This window comes from Penaeus monodon, chromosome 16 (genome assembly GCF_015228065.2).
Source record: "Penaeus monodon isolate SGIC_2016 chromosome 16, NSTDA_Pmon_1, whole genome shotgun sequence".
NCBI lineage: Eukaryota > Metazoa > Arthropoda > Malacostraca > Decapoda > Penaeidae > Penaeus > Penaeus monodon.
In genome coordinates, this window is record NC_051401.1 from 30103043 (window position 1) to 30123042 (window position 20000).

General features: G+C 38.5%; 1 protein-coding gene across 12 annotated transcripts in view; it reads left to right on the plus strand.

The window, feature by feature from the left end:
- The window catches only part of LOC119582702 (homeodomain-interacting protein kinase 2-like), a 75971-nt gene that overhangs the window by 55001 nt on the left and 970 nt on the right, over positions 1-20000 (plus strand). For 6 of the 12 annotated variants that reach the window (XM_037931123.1, XM_037931127.1, XM_037931129.1 and 3 more), the window contains 8 exons: positions 145-710; positions 1008-1186; positions 1502-1675; positions 2066-2177; positions 11491-11643; positions 12951-13150; positions 16426-16864; positions 17058-17276. In XM_037931123.1, coding sequence (XP_037787051.1) covers positions 145-710; positions 1008-1186; positions 1502-1675; positions 2066-2177; positions 11491-11643; positions 12951-13150; positions 16426-16864; positions 17058-17253 — 2019 coding nt within the window. In that variant the 3' untranslated portion in view covers positions 17254-17276. Of the gene's footprint in view, positions 1-144; positions 711-1007; positions 1187-1501; positions 1676-2065; positions 2178-11490; positions 11644-12950; positions 13151-16425; positions 16865-17057 lie in introns of all 12 variants that reach the window. The other 6 variants (XM_037931124.1, XM_037931119.1, XM_037931122.1 and 3 more) reach the window with 2 other exon arrangements.

Here is a 20000-nt window from a genome sequence, read left to right on the forward strand (position 1 = left end):
TCTCTCTCTCTCTCTCTCTCTCTCTCTCTCTCTCTCTCTCTCTCTCTTCTCTCTCTCTCTCTCCTTTGCAAAATTTGTATTAGTTTTGTTAAATCTTTGTGTATAATTTTTGAGTAAGGCTTTTAATTCTCTTGATTTCCTTAGGTGGGAGGTGGAGGTCAATATGTGCCAGTGTCAATGGTGGAGCAGCCAGGACGTGGAATGCTTCTAACAACAGGGGCTGCAGTAGGGGGTGGCTGGGGACGTGGGGGGCAGATGGCTCTTGTACCTGGTGGATGGCAACAGCTTCCACAGCCTCCAACTTCCCTCCAACAGCCAGCAAGTCTCCTTCCTGATGCCACTGATGCCTGGAGACGCACGTTTCTGGTGGACTCGTCAGTCGTGCAAGGAGATGCCCCTCCTGCCATGTTTCCCGTTGATCTCCATCCTGAATTGTATGAAGCCTACCCATCTGGCACTTGGGCAGGAAGTAAGAGGTCTAGTAAGGCCTCCCTTATGGGCCACTCCAGTGCTCATGCAGCCCACACCTTGCATGTCGCTGGAAGACCAACTCAGCCACCTGCACATGACAAGAAGGACCTGAGCCAGCAACTTTCACCTGTCAAGAAACGTGTGAAAGAGGGCACACCACCAGGGGCATCTTCAGCCCACTGGGGAGCAACCAGTACTGCACAACAAATTAGTCACAGCAACTATCATACCAGTCACAAGTAAGTATTGTTTTTGCCTTCTTTTTAGGTATTGAACCTGTTTTACTTACATGATATAAATGGCTGGTATTTAGGTTGAGCAAGTGCTTTAGTTTGAATAATAATCAACTGAAGTGTTCATGGGTTTTTAAATAGTGCTTGAAAGACCTCAAGAAGCAATGTAGGATGATATGGTTGAGTATTAGCATTGAATACAGTCACCATACCTGCTGTTTTATTTATATTTTCCTTTGTGATTAACAGCACTTGCCAAAATTGTTTTAATGTACTAAGCTCCCTGTGTTTTTGCTCTTGTAGCAGTCACCATTCTACACACCACCCGGGACATTCCAGTCATGTGGGTCATCCCCACCATCAGGCGCACCACTCAAACCACTCCAACCATCATTCAAGCCACTCCTCCAGTCATCACATTGTCACTCATGGGAACCATACAGGCCACCAAAGCCATAGTAGCAGTCATAATTCTCACAGTGGTAAGTTGAGCATCCATGAAATGAATGCTGTATACTCTGTAACTTTGGTCTATCATTGTAATAATCCAGTGTTTGAATGAGTATTTTTTGTGTTTAACCACACTTTTCTGCCGTTGTTTGCACATAGTTCTTCCTTTACCTTTTATTAAGAATAATTGTATTTTGCATCTGTTTTTCTTCTTTTTCTTGCTGAATTTTTTTATATTGATTTTCTTATTTTTCTTCTTTTACTACTGATTTCCATTAAGATATACAATTCAACATATAATGAACAGATTGATGGGTGTATGTAATACTTGCATCTCTTTGCAACAGGTGGGCATCCTGGATTACCTTCACAACAAACACACAACAGTCAGCAGCACTCCAGCAGCAGTTACAATGGAAATATGGGAGGCAGCGGCCGGCAGCAGACCATCACCATCCGTGACACTCCTTCTCCTGCAGTCTCAGTCATCACTATCAGTGATAGTGATGATGAAGCAGGAGGTATAGTAATTGCTGTTGTTCAACCCCAAGCCAGTAGCGAACACTTGTGATTGTGTGACTGTTAACCCTTTAATGATGGTATCAGGAATCTCTTGGTGTCACTGACTCTGGAGGCTTCTGATAACCGTCCTGCCATTTGGCCTGGGAGTCTGCTAAATGTTGTGGAACTTTCCGCTAAGTGTGCTCTAGCACATTGCAAAGTCTATAGCCATACCCAGCTATTATGATGGCTATAGACATGGCCTGGCAGATACAGGTTAATGCGATGAGGCGTTAATAGGAAGCTGTTCTTTAAAAAGACGAAGTGCTTGCATGTATTTGTAGTAAGAGAAGTTTGGCAAATATATATACTCTGTTTGACTGGAAAAGTAATCACCTTTTATATTCTAGGTAAATGCTGCAAAGATAGACATTGTGCTACTTGTGTCAACAATAACCATGGCAAGATTGCAGTGTCTTCACATCAGCAGCATCAGGTCTCCCATGACGACAAATATGCCAGGTATGACATGAAAGATTTTTGGTAAATATGGTTCTCAATTTTTATCTCTTACTAACCCCAGTCAGACAGCTGCTCAAGGGAAAATTATTAGCATGTGAAACATATTTTCCTGTAAGTCTGTGATCCCCCCCCCCATCCCCCCATTGCTGCTGGAATACATGCCATTGTAGCAGCACAACCCCACAACCTAAAGTTCAGCATAGTTTCTCAGGTTGGATCACATCAGGTCTACAGCCATGTCCACGCTCATTGGACAGCGGACATGGCTTTGGACCTGATGTGACCCAACCTGAGAAACCATGTGGAACCTCAGGTTGCGGGGTCGTGCTGCTACACCATGTCCATTGTTATTTTAGTTTACTAATTTTTTGTACTTGTCAATTGCTGCACAAGAGCTTAGTCACCCAAATGTCAGTTATACGCCTATCTGTCTCAGCTGTCTATTATATGTGTGTGTGTGTGTGTGTGTGTGTGTGTGTGTGTGTGTGTGTGTGTGTGTGTGTGTGTGTGTGTGTGTGTGTGTATGTATGTATGTATGTATGTATGTATGTATATGTATATAAATTTATGTATAACATTTATAATATATATATATATATATTTATTATATATATATATATATATATATATATATATATATATATATATATATATATATATATATATATATATATATTATATGTATGTATATATGTATGTATGTATGTATATGTATTATATATGTATATATATGTATATTTATACATATATTTATACATATATACATACATATATAAATAAATAGATATATAAATATATAGATATATAAATATATAGATATATAAATATATAGATATATAAATATATAGATAATAAATAATAAATATATAAATATAAAGATAATAAATATATAGATATATAAAATATAAGATATATAATATATAGGATATATAAATATATATATACATAAAATAGATATATATATATATATATATATATGTAATATATATGGGATAATTATATGTATAAAATATATATATATATATATATATATATATATATATATATATGTATATTATAGTATTATATATAAAAATATATAATATATATGTATATATTATATATATATATATTAATAAAAATAATATAATAATATATATATTATAATATTAAAATAATTTTATATAATATATAAATATATATTATATATATAATATATATATAATAATAAAATAATATATATATAATATATAAATTATATATATATATATATATATATTATATATAATATAATATACAATTATAATTAACAATATATATATATACATATATATATAAAAAATAATTATATATACATTTTATATATTTCATATATAAAATATTATATATATATATACATATAATATATAATATAAATATACATATATTATATTATATATACATATTTTTTACATATATTAATATATTATATATAGTATAAATATATATAAAATATTATATATATTTAATAAAACCTATATGGGAAATATTTTGTCTATTATTTTGTGTATAATATGTTATATAAAATTTTTGTGAAAATTTTAAATATATTGTTATATAATGTAATTATATATGTGTATATAAGTATATTATATATGTGTATATATATGAAATTATATAATGTATATAATAATATACTAATTTTTATATATTTTAAAATATATATATGTGTATAATATTATATAAAAATTTTGTGTTTTAATATGGTATATATATAAATTTTAATATATATATTATATATATTTTTTTTTTTGTTTTTTCTATATTATATATTATATTTTATAATTATGTAAATATGGAATATATATATAAATAAATATAAATATAAAATAAAAATAATGGGGGTATAATATATTTAATACTATATTATATTTTTATAAAATTTATATTTTAACCCTATAAATATATAAATAATTAAAATATAAAAAAATAAAAATAAAAATATAGATATATAAATAAAATATAAATTATATAAAAGGGGAAAATTTTATTATAAAATATATATATCTTTTATATATATTTTAGAAAAATATATTAAAAATATGGGAATATATATATATTATGAGATAAATAAAAAATATATTATAATATAAATGAATATATTGATATGGATATTTTAATATATAGATATATTAATTATATTTTATATGTATAATATGTATTTTATATTATATATATATATATATATAATAATATATATATATATTTTAAAAACCCCTTATATATATATGTGTGTATATTTTAAAAATATATATAATATATATAAAATATATAATCTAAAATATATATATGTGTGTGTATATATATATGTATGTTAATATATTTTAATATATATATATATATATAATAAAATATATATATAAAAATATGTTATATATTATAATATTTTGTGTTTTGTGGGGGGTTTTGTGTGTGGTGTGGTGTGGGGTGTGTGTTGTGTGTGTGTGTGTGGGGGTGTGTGTTTTATATATTTTTAAATAATATTTTATTTTATATATTTTTATATATATTATATCAAATATATTTTTATATATTTTATGTATTTATATATGGTATTATATATGTATATATGTTTTAATTATATATGTAAATATATATGGTTTATATTTTAAAAGTATAAAATATATGGTGTATATATTATAATTTTATACTTTAATAATATATATATACATAAAATATATATAAAATATTTATTATTTTAAAAATTTTATATATATTATAAAAAATATATATTATATATTAGATATATATTTTAATATGTGTGGGGGTGGGTGTGTGGGGTGTTGTGGGTGTGGTGTGTGTGTGGGGGGAAATATAAAATTTATATTTTATAATTATATATATATATTATATTATATACTTATATAAATAAAATATATAATAAAATTTTATATATGTATATAATATTGTTAAATATAGTTTTCGGGTGAAAATATATATGTATATTATATATGTGTTATATATATGATATTTAGGGTGGTATTGATATATAATAAAAATTTTATAATATAAAATTATAATATATTATTATAATAATATATATATATTAATATATAATATAATTTATATATTATATATATAAATATATATGTGTGTGTGTGTGTGTGTGTGTGTGGGGTGTGTGGGGTGTGTGTGTTATATGTGTGTGTAATATATATGGTGGGGATTATAATGTGTTAATATTTTATATATATATGTGTAATATATGGGGTATATATTTTTATATAAATATAATATATAATATATATAATGTTTTAAGGGTATTTTATATAAATAAATGTATTTTATATTTTTTAAGAATGTATAAGTATAAGGTATATATAAAATATAAAATATTATATATTTTTAAATTATATATATAATATTTATTAAATTTTATATATTATATTTTAGAACAACAACACCCCAACACACACACACCACACCCCACCCCACAAAACACACACACAAAACACACCCCACACACAACACAAACACACCCCCCTCATGACCTGATTTTTGAAAAAAAAAAAAAAAAACCCATTATTATATATACTTTTAATTATGAAAATTATATTATATATAAAATATATAATATAAATATATATATATATATATATTTTAATATTTTTAAATATATTTTGGATCATTTAAAAAGGTTTAGAGGGGAAATTTAAAAGGAAAGCTAATACAACCTCCCCTGTAGGTTTTTTTTTTGGGGTTGTTCAGGGATAAATTCAAACAATGGGATGGTCCAGCGCAACATAAAAAAAAAGAAGAAGAAAAAAAAAAAAAAAAAAAGTTTACTTTTAAATATGTTGAAAACTGAGTACCTGTGGAAAATTTCCCCACAGCAATTCTCAAACGAAACCCCGTGGACAAAAAAGTATATATCGCCCCCGCATGGTAAGCCATAATTAGTTTTTTTTAAATCATTAAACCTAATGACAACCCAAATTTTTTTTTTTCCTTTCAAAATTTTGGGGTAAATTAAAAAAATTAAATAATGTGACAGTTTTAAAAATAGAAAGTAATTCAGTTTAAAAAAAAATTTGCTTGAGAAAAATTTAAATTTTGGGAAACCTTTTTTAGTGTGAAGTAGTATTTCTGGGAGGTATTCATGATAGGTTATAGACTTAAATTTCTTTTTTGACAAAAAAAGTCTTTGAGGGGAAATTGGGGCTATGACTCCCCGGCAAATAAATCCTTAACCCCTTTTTGACTGGGGCATGGAGTACCGGGCATGGATGCCTGGACTATTCCTTGGGGGGGGGGATGTACACACATGCCATGGGCGCATTTTCCTGTATTCTGGGGCATTAGACCTTTCCAGGGGTTTTTATATAATATATTATATATATTTTTTATATATATAAAAATTATATAAATTTTTACATATATATACACACAATTTTATTATATATATTATATAATATATATATATATAAATATTATATATTTTATAATTATATCCTTTAAAAAATAATATATATTTCATATATATACATAATTACAAAATATACTATAATTTCATTTTATACAAAATTTTAAAACATTTTATATATATATATATAATATAAAATTTTAAAATATAATATTTTATATATATATATATTATTAAAATATGTATGTATTATTGGGAATCTTTTTATCTATTAAACTGTAATTTTGGGGGTTAACCCCTTTTTGGGCGGGCCCCCAGTGATTGGGCACCACCTCCAGGGGTTTTTGGGTATAGCATCTCAAACCGACTTCAGCCCCCGGTAGTTGAGGTGACACCGGTTGATGAGTGTATTATGGCATTAAGACTGAAGCATGCTTTTGGCTTCATGTCTCTTATTGCTGTTTACACTCCTACGCATCTGTGGCAGACAATTGCCCCTGGCGGGATATTTGCATTGTTCTGGGTGACTTCAATGCTGTATCCGGCTGTGACCGAGCTGTCTACGAGATGTCTGTTGACCTCCATGGCTCGGGAGCTGATCCCAGCAGCGAGAATAGCCTCCTTCTCCGGGACTTTGCTAAGTCCCAGAAAATGAGGATCTCTGGCTCCTGGTACCAGCGCTCCAACCCGCATCGCTGGACTTGGTACAGCGATACGGGTACAGTGGCCAAGGAGATCGACCACATTCTTGTTAGCACACGATGGAGGATCCTCCAGAACTTACTGGAGTGCCGAGTTCTGTGGCACAGACCATATGCTGGTTGTGGCTACCCTGTGGGTCCACTTCAAAACTCCCTGTCCCTCTAGTGGCCACCCTAAGGTGTTTCACCTGGACAGACTAAGGGAGGAGGAGTGTGCCCGTGGGTTCACAATGGCAGTCTCTGACCGATTCATAGAACTTAACAACCTGATGGACCTAGTTGCTTTGTGGGAGCTCTTCAAGCGCGTAACACTCGAAGCAGCTCAGGAGTCCATTGGCGTAAGCCCGAGGGCAAGGCAGAATTCCATCTCCCTGGAGACATTAGAGGCCACTGAAGCTTGTCGCAAGGCTCGGCTGAATGGGAATCAAGTCTTGTGTCGTTCCATGGTGCATAGGGCTTGGTCACTGCTGAGAAGGGACAAGGAATAGTTCATCAGGAATTTTGCTGAGGATATTGAAGGCCATTTCTTGGTAAATGACATTCGCCCTGCCTACCAAGCCCTGAGAAAACTGAACTCTAAGCCCTCCTCACAGATGACTGCAGTCCGATCATCGGATGGACGGATCATCTGAGATCATGTTGGGATTCGTGAACGTTGGGCTGAGTATTTTGAATAATTGTACCAGGTAGACCCTCCAACAGTTAACTTGGATGCAAGTGATGTCTTTGTGCCTGTGCCGGACCCACCCATCAGCGAGAACCTCCTACCCTAACACAGGTTAGGCTGGCGATTTCCAAGCTGAAGAGTGGGAAAGCTGTAGGCATATGTGATATCCCTGCTGAACTGCTAAAGACTGGGGGTGAACCTATGGCTCAGGGCCTGCATACAGTCCTGACTGTCATCTGGCAGTCTGGTACCATTCCCCCTGACCTGCTGAGGGGCGTGGTCATCCCTCTCTGGAAGGGGAAAGGGGATCATTGGGATTGTAGCAACTACTGTGGCATTACACTGCTCAGTATACCAGGCAAGGTTCTCGCCCACATTCTTCTGAAACAGATCCGCAACCACCTACTAAGGCATCAGAGACCGGAGCAATCTGGATTTACTCCTGGCAAGTCCATGATAGACCGTATACTAGCACTTCGAGTAATTGTGGAACGCCGTCGTGAGTTTGGTCGTGGGTTGCTTGCAACCTACATCGACCTCAAGAAGGCGTTTGACTCTGTGCATCGGGAATCACTATGGGAGATCCTGAGGCTCGGGAATTCCGACACAGATTATTGGCCAGATAGCAAGCCTCTATACTGGTACTGAAAGTGCTATAAAGTGTGGTGGGGGTATGTCGAACTTCTTCCCTGTTAATTCAGGGGTGGGGTAAGGCTGTGTCCTTGCACCAACACTTTTCAACACTTGTATGGACTGGATAATGGACAGAGCTACTAGCCAAAGTCAGTGTGGAGCAACACTAGGCAGTATTAAGGTCTCTGACCTTGACCTTGACTGTTGCCATCCTATCTGCGTCTTTGAAGTCACTTGTGGCGGCTCTTGATGCATTTAGCAATGAGGCGAAGCCCTTGGGCCTAGAGGTCTCCCGGACCAAGACCAAGATTCAGGACTTTGGGGGCCTGTTAGGGGAACCTGTTCAGTCGATCCATGCTTGCGGCGAGGACGTTGAAGTTACAGAAAGTTTTACATACCTTGGTAGCATAGTCCATATCTCTGGGTTGTCAGACCAGGAAGTCAGTAGACGGATTGATCAGGCAACAGGAGCCATGAACTCGATCAACAAGAGCGTTTGGAGATGTAGGTACCTATGCAGAAGGACCAAGGTGAGTGTCTTCAAGGCCTTGATACTGCCAGTTTTGCTCTATGGAAGCAAAAGCTGGACGCCATCCAGTGTCTTGGAATCTCGTCTTGATGCCTTTTGTAACAAGTCCCTTCGCCGGATCATGGGGTACAGTTGGCAGGACCACGTGTCCAACTGGTGGTTACACCGTGAGACTGGGACCTGTTACTTGCATAATCGGGATCGCCAACTCAGGCTATATGGCCACCTAGCTCGTCTCCCTGTGGATGACCCTGCCCATCAGGTTGTCTCTCTGTGAGACAACCCTGGGTGGAGGAGACCTGTGGGACAACTTAGGAGATCATGGCTTGGGCAGCTCGACGAGACCTGTCGCAAGGAATTATAGATGGGCCGTGTGCCTGCCTGGAGACTCGCCTCAAGGGATCCTCGTGGCTGGAAGCGAAGGGTGGATGCCGCCATGTGCCCCCGTTGGCGTTAGCCCCTTGATGATGATGATGATATCTATATATATATGTGTGTGTGTGTGTGTGTGTGTGTGTGTGTGTGTGTGTGTGTGTGTGTGTGTGTGTGTGTGTGTGTGTGTGTGTGCGTGCATGCGTGCGTGTGCGTGTGTGTGCATGTGCATGTGTATGCGTTTGTCGTGTGTGTGTGTGTGTTTGTATGTAGGCATACGTGTGTGTTTACATGTATGTATGTGTATTTGTGAGTATTGTGGGAGTGGGTGGAGGTTTAGAGTGTGACATAGATGTGCAAAATGGTTAAATCAAGCGAAGGATTGGGGAAGAAGAAGAAACAAACGAACAAAAATCATGTATTTATAAAAACACTGAACAAAAAACTATATCTATATGGAAGTGATAATACAAACCTGTTGAAACTAAAGTTTATCTTATAAAATAACTTGGGAAAAAAATGCAAAAAAAAATGCAAAAGAAAATACAACAAAAGCTAAGGTTTCAACTCCATGATACCACACACTGCTTATTTTATTCAGACTATAGAGCGAATAATGATCAACTATGGAGTCTATATAACAACAAAAATATCCTACAATCTTCATTTATCTGAAAATATGGCAAATAGAGACCTTAGAAAATAATGATACTGAAAATACAACATAGGTTGTTAGTATTACGAAGAAAAGGCAAGGGATTGGGCATGAGCGGTTGTGCATGCTAGGGTGACTGCAGTGGGGCCCAGGCCGCTATGAATACCACCTGTCGGCAAAGGGTCAACACCTGGTTTTTGTCTTCAACTTATCTAAATTTTAAGACAGATCTAGAGGTGCCCCACATGTGTCAAGACTGCCCTTAAATTGTCCTTATGAGGTGCCAACAATAATAGTGCAATTTTATAGTTCAAGATAAAGACTACATCAGTAATGATAAGGAAACTTTTTGACACCTTTTTGTTTAGTGTCAAATATTGATTAACCCTTTGCCGACGGGTGGCATATACGCACATGCCATGGCATGGCGGGACCATCTGCTGGGGGTACGTACGCACATGCCATAGCGTATGTATGGACAAGCCATTTTTTTTTTTTTTGTTACAATCATGGCAAAAGATTATTTTTCTGCCAGTGAAAGTGTGATTAAGTTGGTTTTAACACTCATTTTTACCATACAAAAAAAAAAAGACAATTTCAACTCCATGATGCCGCACACTGCTTATTTTATTCGGGCTATAGACCGAATAATGATCAACTATGGAGTCTATATAACAACAAAAATATCCTTCATTCTCGATTTATCAGGAAGTTTGGCAAGTAGAGACTTTAGAAAATAATGAAAACTGAAAATACAACATATCTTCGTAGTATTACGAAGAAACGGCATGGGATGCTGGTATTTGGCATGAGTGGTCGCGCATGCTAGGGCGACGATATAAGCCCCTGGCAGCAAGGCCCCGGCCTCTATGAATACTACCCGTTGGAAAAGGGTTAAGCCATTTCCTCCTTGTTTACTGCAGTTTTCTACTAGATAAATATAAATAGCACCATGCCTTCATAGATGATAGTGACAACAAATTAGGAAGGTGCCATGTAAACATATAAAAATATTGAATAGGTAATATTTTAGTCATGTGCTTGAGATTCACTTCAATAGTAATTTTAGTTATTACAAGGATTATTATTATTATGATCATAAGGTCTTTTAAGATGTAAGTATTTAAGTGTTAACTTTGAAACTTCCTCTTCCGTGCACTATAGCCGTACCCTGCAGACCACGTAGTTTGTTATGACGGCTGTACACGTGACCTGTCTGTAATGGGTTAAATTTGTCATATAAAATTCTGTGACCATTCTTGTATACTGGCCCTGGTGCTCTATGGCAGATTTCAAGCCAAACTCTGTCCATATTCCCCCTCTACATACTATACAAATACATAACACAGTCTTTTTACTATTGATCTCTTTGCAGTCTGTCCCACAATTACTCGTCAGTGGGTGCATCTCAGAGCCAGAAGAAGCGTCTGCTAGCCAAGGCCCAAAGTGAATGCATGCTGCATGTGGCAAAGCCTGAGGCACGGGACTATTCAACACAGCAAGCAAGGGATGACATTTATACTACTAGGTAAGTGGTCTTGACATCATGTAAGAGTGCAGGCCTGGGATATTGCATCTCATACAACAGACATGCAAAGATATGCATCTGTAGTAGTAAGCAAGTGCTAATAGCTGTATGATGTAGTTTTGTAATGACATGGTTCACCATTTTGACTGATAACTTAGATGTTGAGATTGTTAATGTTGCAAATGAAACATGATTTGGTGTTTGAATATTATTTTATGATGGAGTTTAGCTGACTAACAATAATTAATTTGTTTTATTATCATTTTTTCCACTAGGAAATCCAATTGGATTATCAGCTTTGCAATTTTTACTGATATTTAAGTGTGACTTACAAATGCAGCATTAAATCACTATTATGAATTTTTTAACCTGTTACACTAGAGTATCAAGGTGATTTTGACTACATTCTTCAAGGTGTACTAAACATTACATAAGCTGTTAGCCTTGTGTCTGTATACAGATACAAAAACCTTCCAGGATTGGAAGAAATTTTTCATACTTTTGGGAATAAAGCATTTCAAGCAATGATTAAAATTGTATGAAAATGTTATACAATGTACTAATGTATGTGGACTTCATGGTTGTAAATTCATTAGACCAAGGAGGAGGGAGAAAATTTGTTGTAAGAAAAATTTTGACTTTTGTTTCAAATCTGGAGAAACACTGCAGAAGCTTGCACCATGTTCATACCATCATCCCATTGATTACTACTTTCATTATGCTGGTGTTTTAACATTTTCGAGAATGAGAACTATTGTATCCAACTAGCGAAAAGCCTTCCTTCTAACCCATATGCCTATCCAGCTAATTTTTGGTCTCCACACCACTCTCTCCCAGTTCCTTTATAAGCCCCATTCTTGTGTCCACTAGCAGTGATAGGTCATTAATAAGACCTGTTATTGATTTTCCATCTATTATGTAGATTGATCTATTTGCCCTGAAAAAGGTGACAAGGATATGGAGCCTGCATTTTAATCCTTCACTGCCAGGTGGCATGTACATACATGCCATGGCATATCTGGACTATATTCCGAGTGGCATGTGAGTACATGCCATGGTGCGCCGGTTCCGTTTGCTGGGGAAATAATGCTTATGCAGTGCACACTATGGTGCCGACACAATCCCCTGGCAGTGGGACCTGGGCCACTATGAATACAGCCTGGGAGAGAGGGCTTTCATATTGGGAAACCACCTGGTTTCATTGGGTTAAGATAAAAAATGTCTGTTGCTACATTTTATGAACTACAGTCCTGCAGTAGTTTGTTGATCATTGCAAATTTATTTTGCCCCTTTTGGCCTCCCAACAGAGAGCACCTGGCTCCTCCTGCTGCGCATGTCAGGGACTCCCTTCTACAGCCACCGCCTGCCCACCGTGACAACCTCCCGCCACCCGCAGCTCACACTCGTGACCATGCCCGTAGTCACTCTCACACTCACTCTCATGCACACACACAACCCCCACAGGCCCATAAAGACTATTCAGTACAGTCAACTGTGCACCCGGCTGGTAAGAATGCTGCATTTCATGGCTTGAGTTTTTCTCCAAACTATCATGTGAATTATTTGTGTTTTGGAGTTGTGTCATTTATATAATGTCAACTGAAAGGTAGGGTGATTAACTTGCTATTCACCCAATATATAAAGGTTGAACTTTAAGGTTGTTGTACACACTTTATTTATACATATTTAGATTATTTTAGTTTTTGTTTACTTGGAACTGAAGTTTTGATAAAAATCTAATTTCAACACTGAATAACATACAATATTATATTACTATCTGAATTTAAGATAACAAATAAGCACTATGCACGTGCATGTGCAATGCATGCGCGTGCACACACACACACACACACACACACACACACACACACACACACACACACACACACACACACACACACACACACACACAGGCACATAGGCACACACACACAGAGGCACATAGGAACACACACACAGAGGCACATAGGCAACACACACAGGAACACACAGGCACACACAGGCACACAGGAACACAACACAGGCACACACGAACACACACAGGCACACACAAACAGGCACACACACACAGGCACACACACACAGGCACACACACACACAGGCACACACACAGGCACACACACACACAGACACACACACACACCACAGGCACACACACACAGAACTACACACAGGCACACACACACAACACACACAGGCACACACAGGCACCACACAGGCACACACAGGCCACACTACACACAGGCACTCCACACACAGGCACTCACACACACAGGCACATACAATGCACACACACATATATACACATACACACATAGGAGTGCACACACATACATAGGAGTGCACCACACACACAGCGAGTGCACACACACCAGAGTGCACACACACAGGCACACACATACACATAGGCACACACACAGGCACACACCACAGGCACACACAAATGCACACACACACACAGGCACACATAATGCACACACATATATTACACATACACACATAGGAATGCAGACACATAACAGTGCACACATACATAGGAAGTGCACACACACACACAGGCAATTCACACACACACAAGTACACACACACAGTATACATACACACGTACGACACGCATGCACACACCACATGACACAGGTATACATACACTACACAGCATGCACACCACATGCACACACACAGGACAACACACACACAGGACACACACAACACAGGACACACACACACACAGGACACACACACACACAGGACACACACACACACGCACACACACACACACAGGACCACACATATACACAGGACACACATATACACAGGACACACATATACACAGGACACATACACAGGACACACATACACAGGACACACACACATACAGAGACACACACACAGGACACACACAGGCACACACATGCACAGGCACACACAGGCACACTCACAGGCACACAAGAGGCACACACTCAGGCACACACAGGCGCACACAGAGGCACACACACATACACAGAAGCACACACATATAAATACACACAGAGGCACACACACATAGACATACATAGACACACACAGGTACACACACATAGACACACAGAGGTACACATACAGAGGTACACATACAGAGGTACACATACAGAGGTACACACACTAGACACACAGGCACCACGAGGCACACCATAGCAACACACAACATAGAACACACTAACAGACACACACAGGCCCATACACAGGGTACACACACAGAGACACAGAGTACTACACATAGAGACACACAGCAGAGGTACACTCATACGCAGAGGCACACATACACACAGAGGCACACACACAGAGGCACACACACAGAGGCACACACAGAGGCACACACAGAGGCACACACACACAGGCACACACACACAGGCACACACATAATGCACACACACATAGGAGTGCACACACACACAGGCACACATACACACACACAGGTACACATACACACACACAGGTACACATACACAGGACACACATGCACACAGGACAAACACAGGACACACATGCACACAGGACACACACAGGACACACACAGGACACACACACACAGGACACACACACACACACAGGACACACACACACACAGGACACACACACATATAGGACACACACACACACAAGACACACACACACACACACAGGACATACACACACACACAGGCACACACATGCACAGGCACACACACAGGCACACACATGCACACATGCACAGGCACAGGCACACACATGCACAGGCACACATGCACAGGTACACACACATAGAGGCACACACAAGCTTACACAGGAGCACACACATGTCCATACACACTCACAGGCACACACACAGGGACTCGCCACACACAGGCACTCACAACACACAGGCACTCACTACACACACAGCCACTCACCACACACACAGCCACTCACTACACACACAGCCACTCACCACACACACAGGCATTCACTGCACACAGGCACACAGGCACACACCGCACACAGAGGCACACACTGCATACACAGGCACACACACCGCACACACAGGCACACACCGCACACACAGGCACACACCGCACACACAGGCACACACCACACACACACCACACACAGACACGCACACACATTATCACACACTTGCAAATAGGCAAATATACAGGCACACAGGTGTACTCAGAGGCACATACACAGGCATAGAAACACAGGCACACACTCACAGGCATAGAAACACAGGCACACACTCACAGGCATAGAAACACAGGCACACACTCACAGGCATAGAAACACAGGCACACACAAGCTCACACACACAGGCACACTACCCAAAGGCACACTGCACACAGGCACACACTGCATACACAGGCACACACAGGCACACACCGCACACACAGGCACACACCACACACACACACTGCATAGGCACACACACCACACACAGACACGCACACACATTATCACACACTTGCAAACATAGGCAAATATACAGGCACACAGGTGTACTCAGAGGCACATACACAGACACACTCACAGGCACACACAGGCATAGAAACACAGGCACACACTCACAGGCACACACACACAGGCACTCAAACACAGGCTCACACACACAAACAGGAACACACACTCACAGACTCACAAACATTGAATGCATACAGACACACTCCCTTATGGGCACACACACACTCACACTTGGGCACACACACACTCACACATTGGCACACATACAGGAACACACAAATCTTTTATAATAACTTCCCCCTCCCTCCCCCCCTTTTTTTTTCTCTCCAGGCCACAAGGACTACTCCCAGCCGCCAGTAGCCCATAGTAACCGTGACCAGCGCGTGGTGGTTGGGAGTGTGAAGGGATGGGGAAGCAGCAGTAGTGGTGGTGGTGGAAGCAACAGCAGTGTAGTTGTTGCTGGCCAGGGCAGCACAGGCAGTAGTAGTAGTTTGAATTACGCTCCCACGATAGGACGAACTCACGTGTCTGCAAGTCACCATTCACCATCATCACAGGCACATGGATTATCACCAGTCTCTCAGCTTGGGTCTCTGGCAGGCATTGTGCCAGCACAGGCAGATGTCTATCGGGAATATAGACGTGCTGCCCCACCTCAGGCTGCTGCTGCAGCTGCTGCTGCGGCACAGGTGTATGTGACCACCACTCAACCCACATACTTACCCTCCTCCCTTCCAGCTGCACATACAGTCAACCCATTTACACCAGGGTTAGTGTTCAGTCTTCTGTTTTTATGAAATATTACATGTATGATTATATATGTACATACATACATATCTTTTATTGTGTGTATATGTAAGATTGTTAAATGCAGCACAGCCTGTTATGTCAAGAATGTATTATGACCAGCATGCAAAGACTTGGAATTATGAAATATTGATTTATATCTTGATCTTTTACAGAGGAGCATTGCCTCCACCAGCCCACCACAGCAGTGGGCGCACAGTGCTGGCTGCCCCACCTGCACACCCTTTACCTGCCCACATGCAGCCAACTGCAGTGTTCCCTACACACCCCCAAGTAGCTGCACCTTACACTGCCTACACTGCTCTCTCTCCAGCCAAGAGCCAGTATCAGAGCATCTGGTTTTCTGAGTAGCAACAGTATCAATTGGAACAAACCCACTACAATTTGTGAGAATAAAATAGGCCCAGAAGATCCAAAATGAGCCAAGAAAATGACATACATGAAAAAAGAAATAAGTAAAAGAAAAGAAAAGAGAATTTGTTGCCCAGCACATGAGAAATGGGCAGGTGGGAGTGGGTATATTGGAGTTCCTGGAGAGTAATTGAGTGTAGTATTGCAGTGTAGTGATGAGGTAGGGATGGATCTATGGGGAGAATTTGCCCCATTCCTTCCTTCTCACCCTCAAGAGGAAGCTGCTGCACTATGAAGATCAACCACATCTTCAGCAAAGGATATACCAGGGTGGCTAGACTTAGACTAGTTTAGATGAAAGCAAAAAAGAAACTCTGGAATACCTTTGTTGAAACAAGACCATTATTTTGGTGCCAAGTGTATGGGGTTCACAGCCAAAAAATAGTGTCTACAAATTTTAAGTAAGCTTCAGAAGTGTGCAAGGACTTAGTGTCAGATATATTCATGGGTACTGAGCTCTACCATATAATTACTCCCCTGTGATTACTGATTTGGGGGCCAATAGAATTTGTTTGAGCATTTCTCTTGATACAATAGCATCAGCAGCAGTATAGGCCCCTTATCTGTGTGTAGAACTAGTGCATGTACAAGTGTGCGCCTGTCTCATGATGACCATAACCTTGACAAGCATTATAACTGTGCGTTGGCCGTCCTAAGGGCGGAAATACTGTCGGCATATTGTTGACAAATGAGAAGACTGTAGCTAGTTTTTATTTTTATCATTTTTTGTGAAACATGAGCAACAGCCAGTGGGTGAACACTACACTGGTAATGAAGAATGGATATGGAGTGTTTGTGTTAGCTTCTTTGGAGCACATCCTGTATTGCATAAAAGGAAATAATTTATCAGCTACATTTCTAAACTTTTCAGTCACCCAAAGAAGTTATAGTTCGTTTTGTGTTGGACTTGATATCGTTATCAAGTGTGAGTTTTTTGTTGAAGCTAAAGTGATGAGCCATCATCTGTGGAGCTCGGCTAATAATCCTATTGGCTACTAAGTGACTGGGAACTGGTTCACAGAAAGCCAAGGTTTTTCAGTGAGCCATGCTTGACGTTGTGTATATTTATTTTGTGTTTTACCAAGCATAAATTGAATATGTTTGATAATTTTTTAAGGGGAAAGGGTTTTGACAATGGTCTGTACGTAGACTTAATGTGTAGCATGAGTAGTATTGTGTTTATAGCCGATGAGGCCGAGGGAAAATGCGCCATAGTTGGCATTTCAACAGCACTCCCCTTCCTTTCCATAAGTGTGGGAAGTTGAGAGCCAAGTAGAATTGCTGGATGTGGTGTGATGCCCACCGGCTGCACCACGTTTGGTGTTTGTCCACAGGTTTGTTTGATCTCTATTAACATATACGCTTTCTTGAACTTCTTCCCTATGTGTAAAGGTGTTATTTATGTCTGGAGTGTGATACCTTCTCTTTATATCTCGGAGAATCCTCTGCATGGTTTTTGTGCTTGTTTCTTGACCAAGGTCTATACACCCGGGAGAAGCAAATAGCACGTTCAGGCTTACTGCCATTCCCCCAACCCCCCTCCCACACTCCACCTCTTTTGAGGTTCACTATTCACTGCTAACTGTTATTGGGAATTTTATTTTAATGTTTCTTTGGAGAATTTTTAATGTTTAGTTGATTACCTTTGATCTTAAGCATCATATAATATTTAATTTTTTAAGGTTAACATTTACTTCTAAGATGAAGCTTTGATGTGTATGTGAAAGCTTATATTTTTAGTATCTGAATTGGGTGAATTTGTCATAAAGAACTAATATATAAGGGACAGTGTTGTGTAGCAGGTGATGACTGTGAATTTTACAGTGGGAGGGGGGCCGTGCCTGTGTTTTCATTAGGCCCTAACATGTATAGGGTCGTGGTTCTGTTCAGTTTCTGATCTCAACATTGTGATTAGATACAGTTCACCACAGACCTCGACCCAGACCTTTGTGTGTGGGGCAACAATTCCCAAGGTCTTCTTGAAGGTGCCAAGCTTTGGTGTGTGTATAGGGTCTTTGACATGTTTCAATGGACCAACTGTTCGTCAAGCTGAACAGCAGAGTTTTGAAAGTAATTGATATCCGTCTCAAGCTCTGTGTAGTACATGGTATGGATTTGAATTTTTAAAATTGTATTCATTTTTAGTTATTAATTTATTTTTTATTAAAAAAAAAGTGTATTGACAAGCATCTTTAATGTGCTAGATGATTGACAAGCATTTTTAATGTTGTCAGAAGATTAGAAATTGTTGATAAAGTAGCTGAATCATATTGAAGTTTGATTGAAGTGATTGAAAGCATGACGAATAGTCTTGTCCTTTTTCAGATGTAAATTTTCTTGGAATTCAACCAAAGTTTATCCAGACACAGAGTGAGTTTTCCCCGTATGTAAAAGTAGTCATACGAAGCCATTGGCTGTTGCGCAGTCAGCTTCCAGGTTGTCTAGAGACCCCTTCATGCACCATGTGGACCACTCACCATTATCAGGAGATGGCCTGTCAGGAGGGAAGATGTGACTGTTGGGATATTGTACACAACTCATCAATTTGGTCCAGTTTAGGTTATTGGTAGTTCCGGTGCTCAGTTATCGGCACCTACATAACAGCCCTACACATGTGATGTTTGTATTTAGAGTGCCTAAGCTCTAGTATTTTAGAAGATGTGACGGATGGCCAATATTGATTGCTG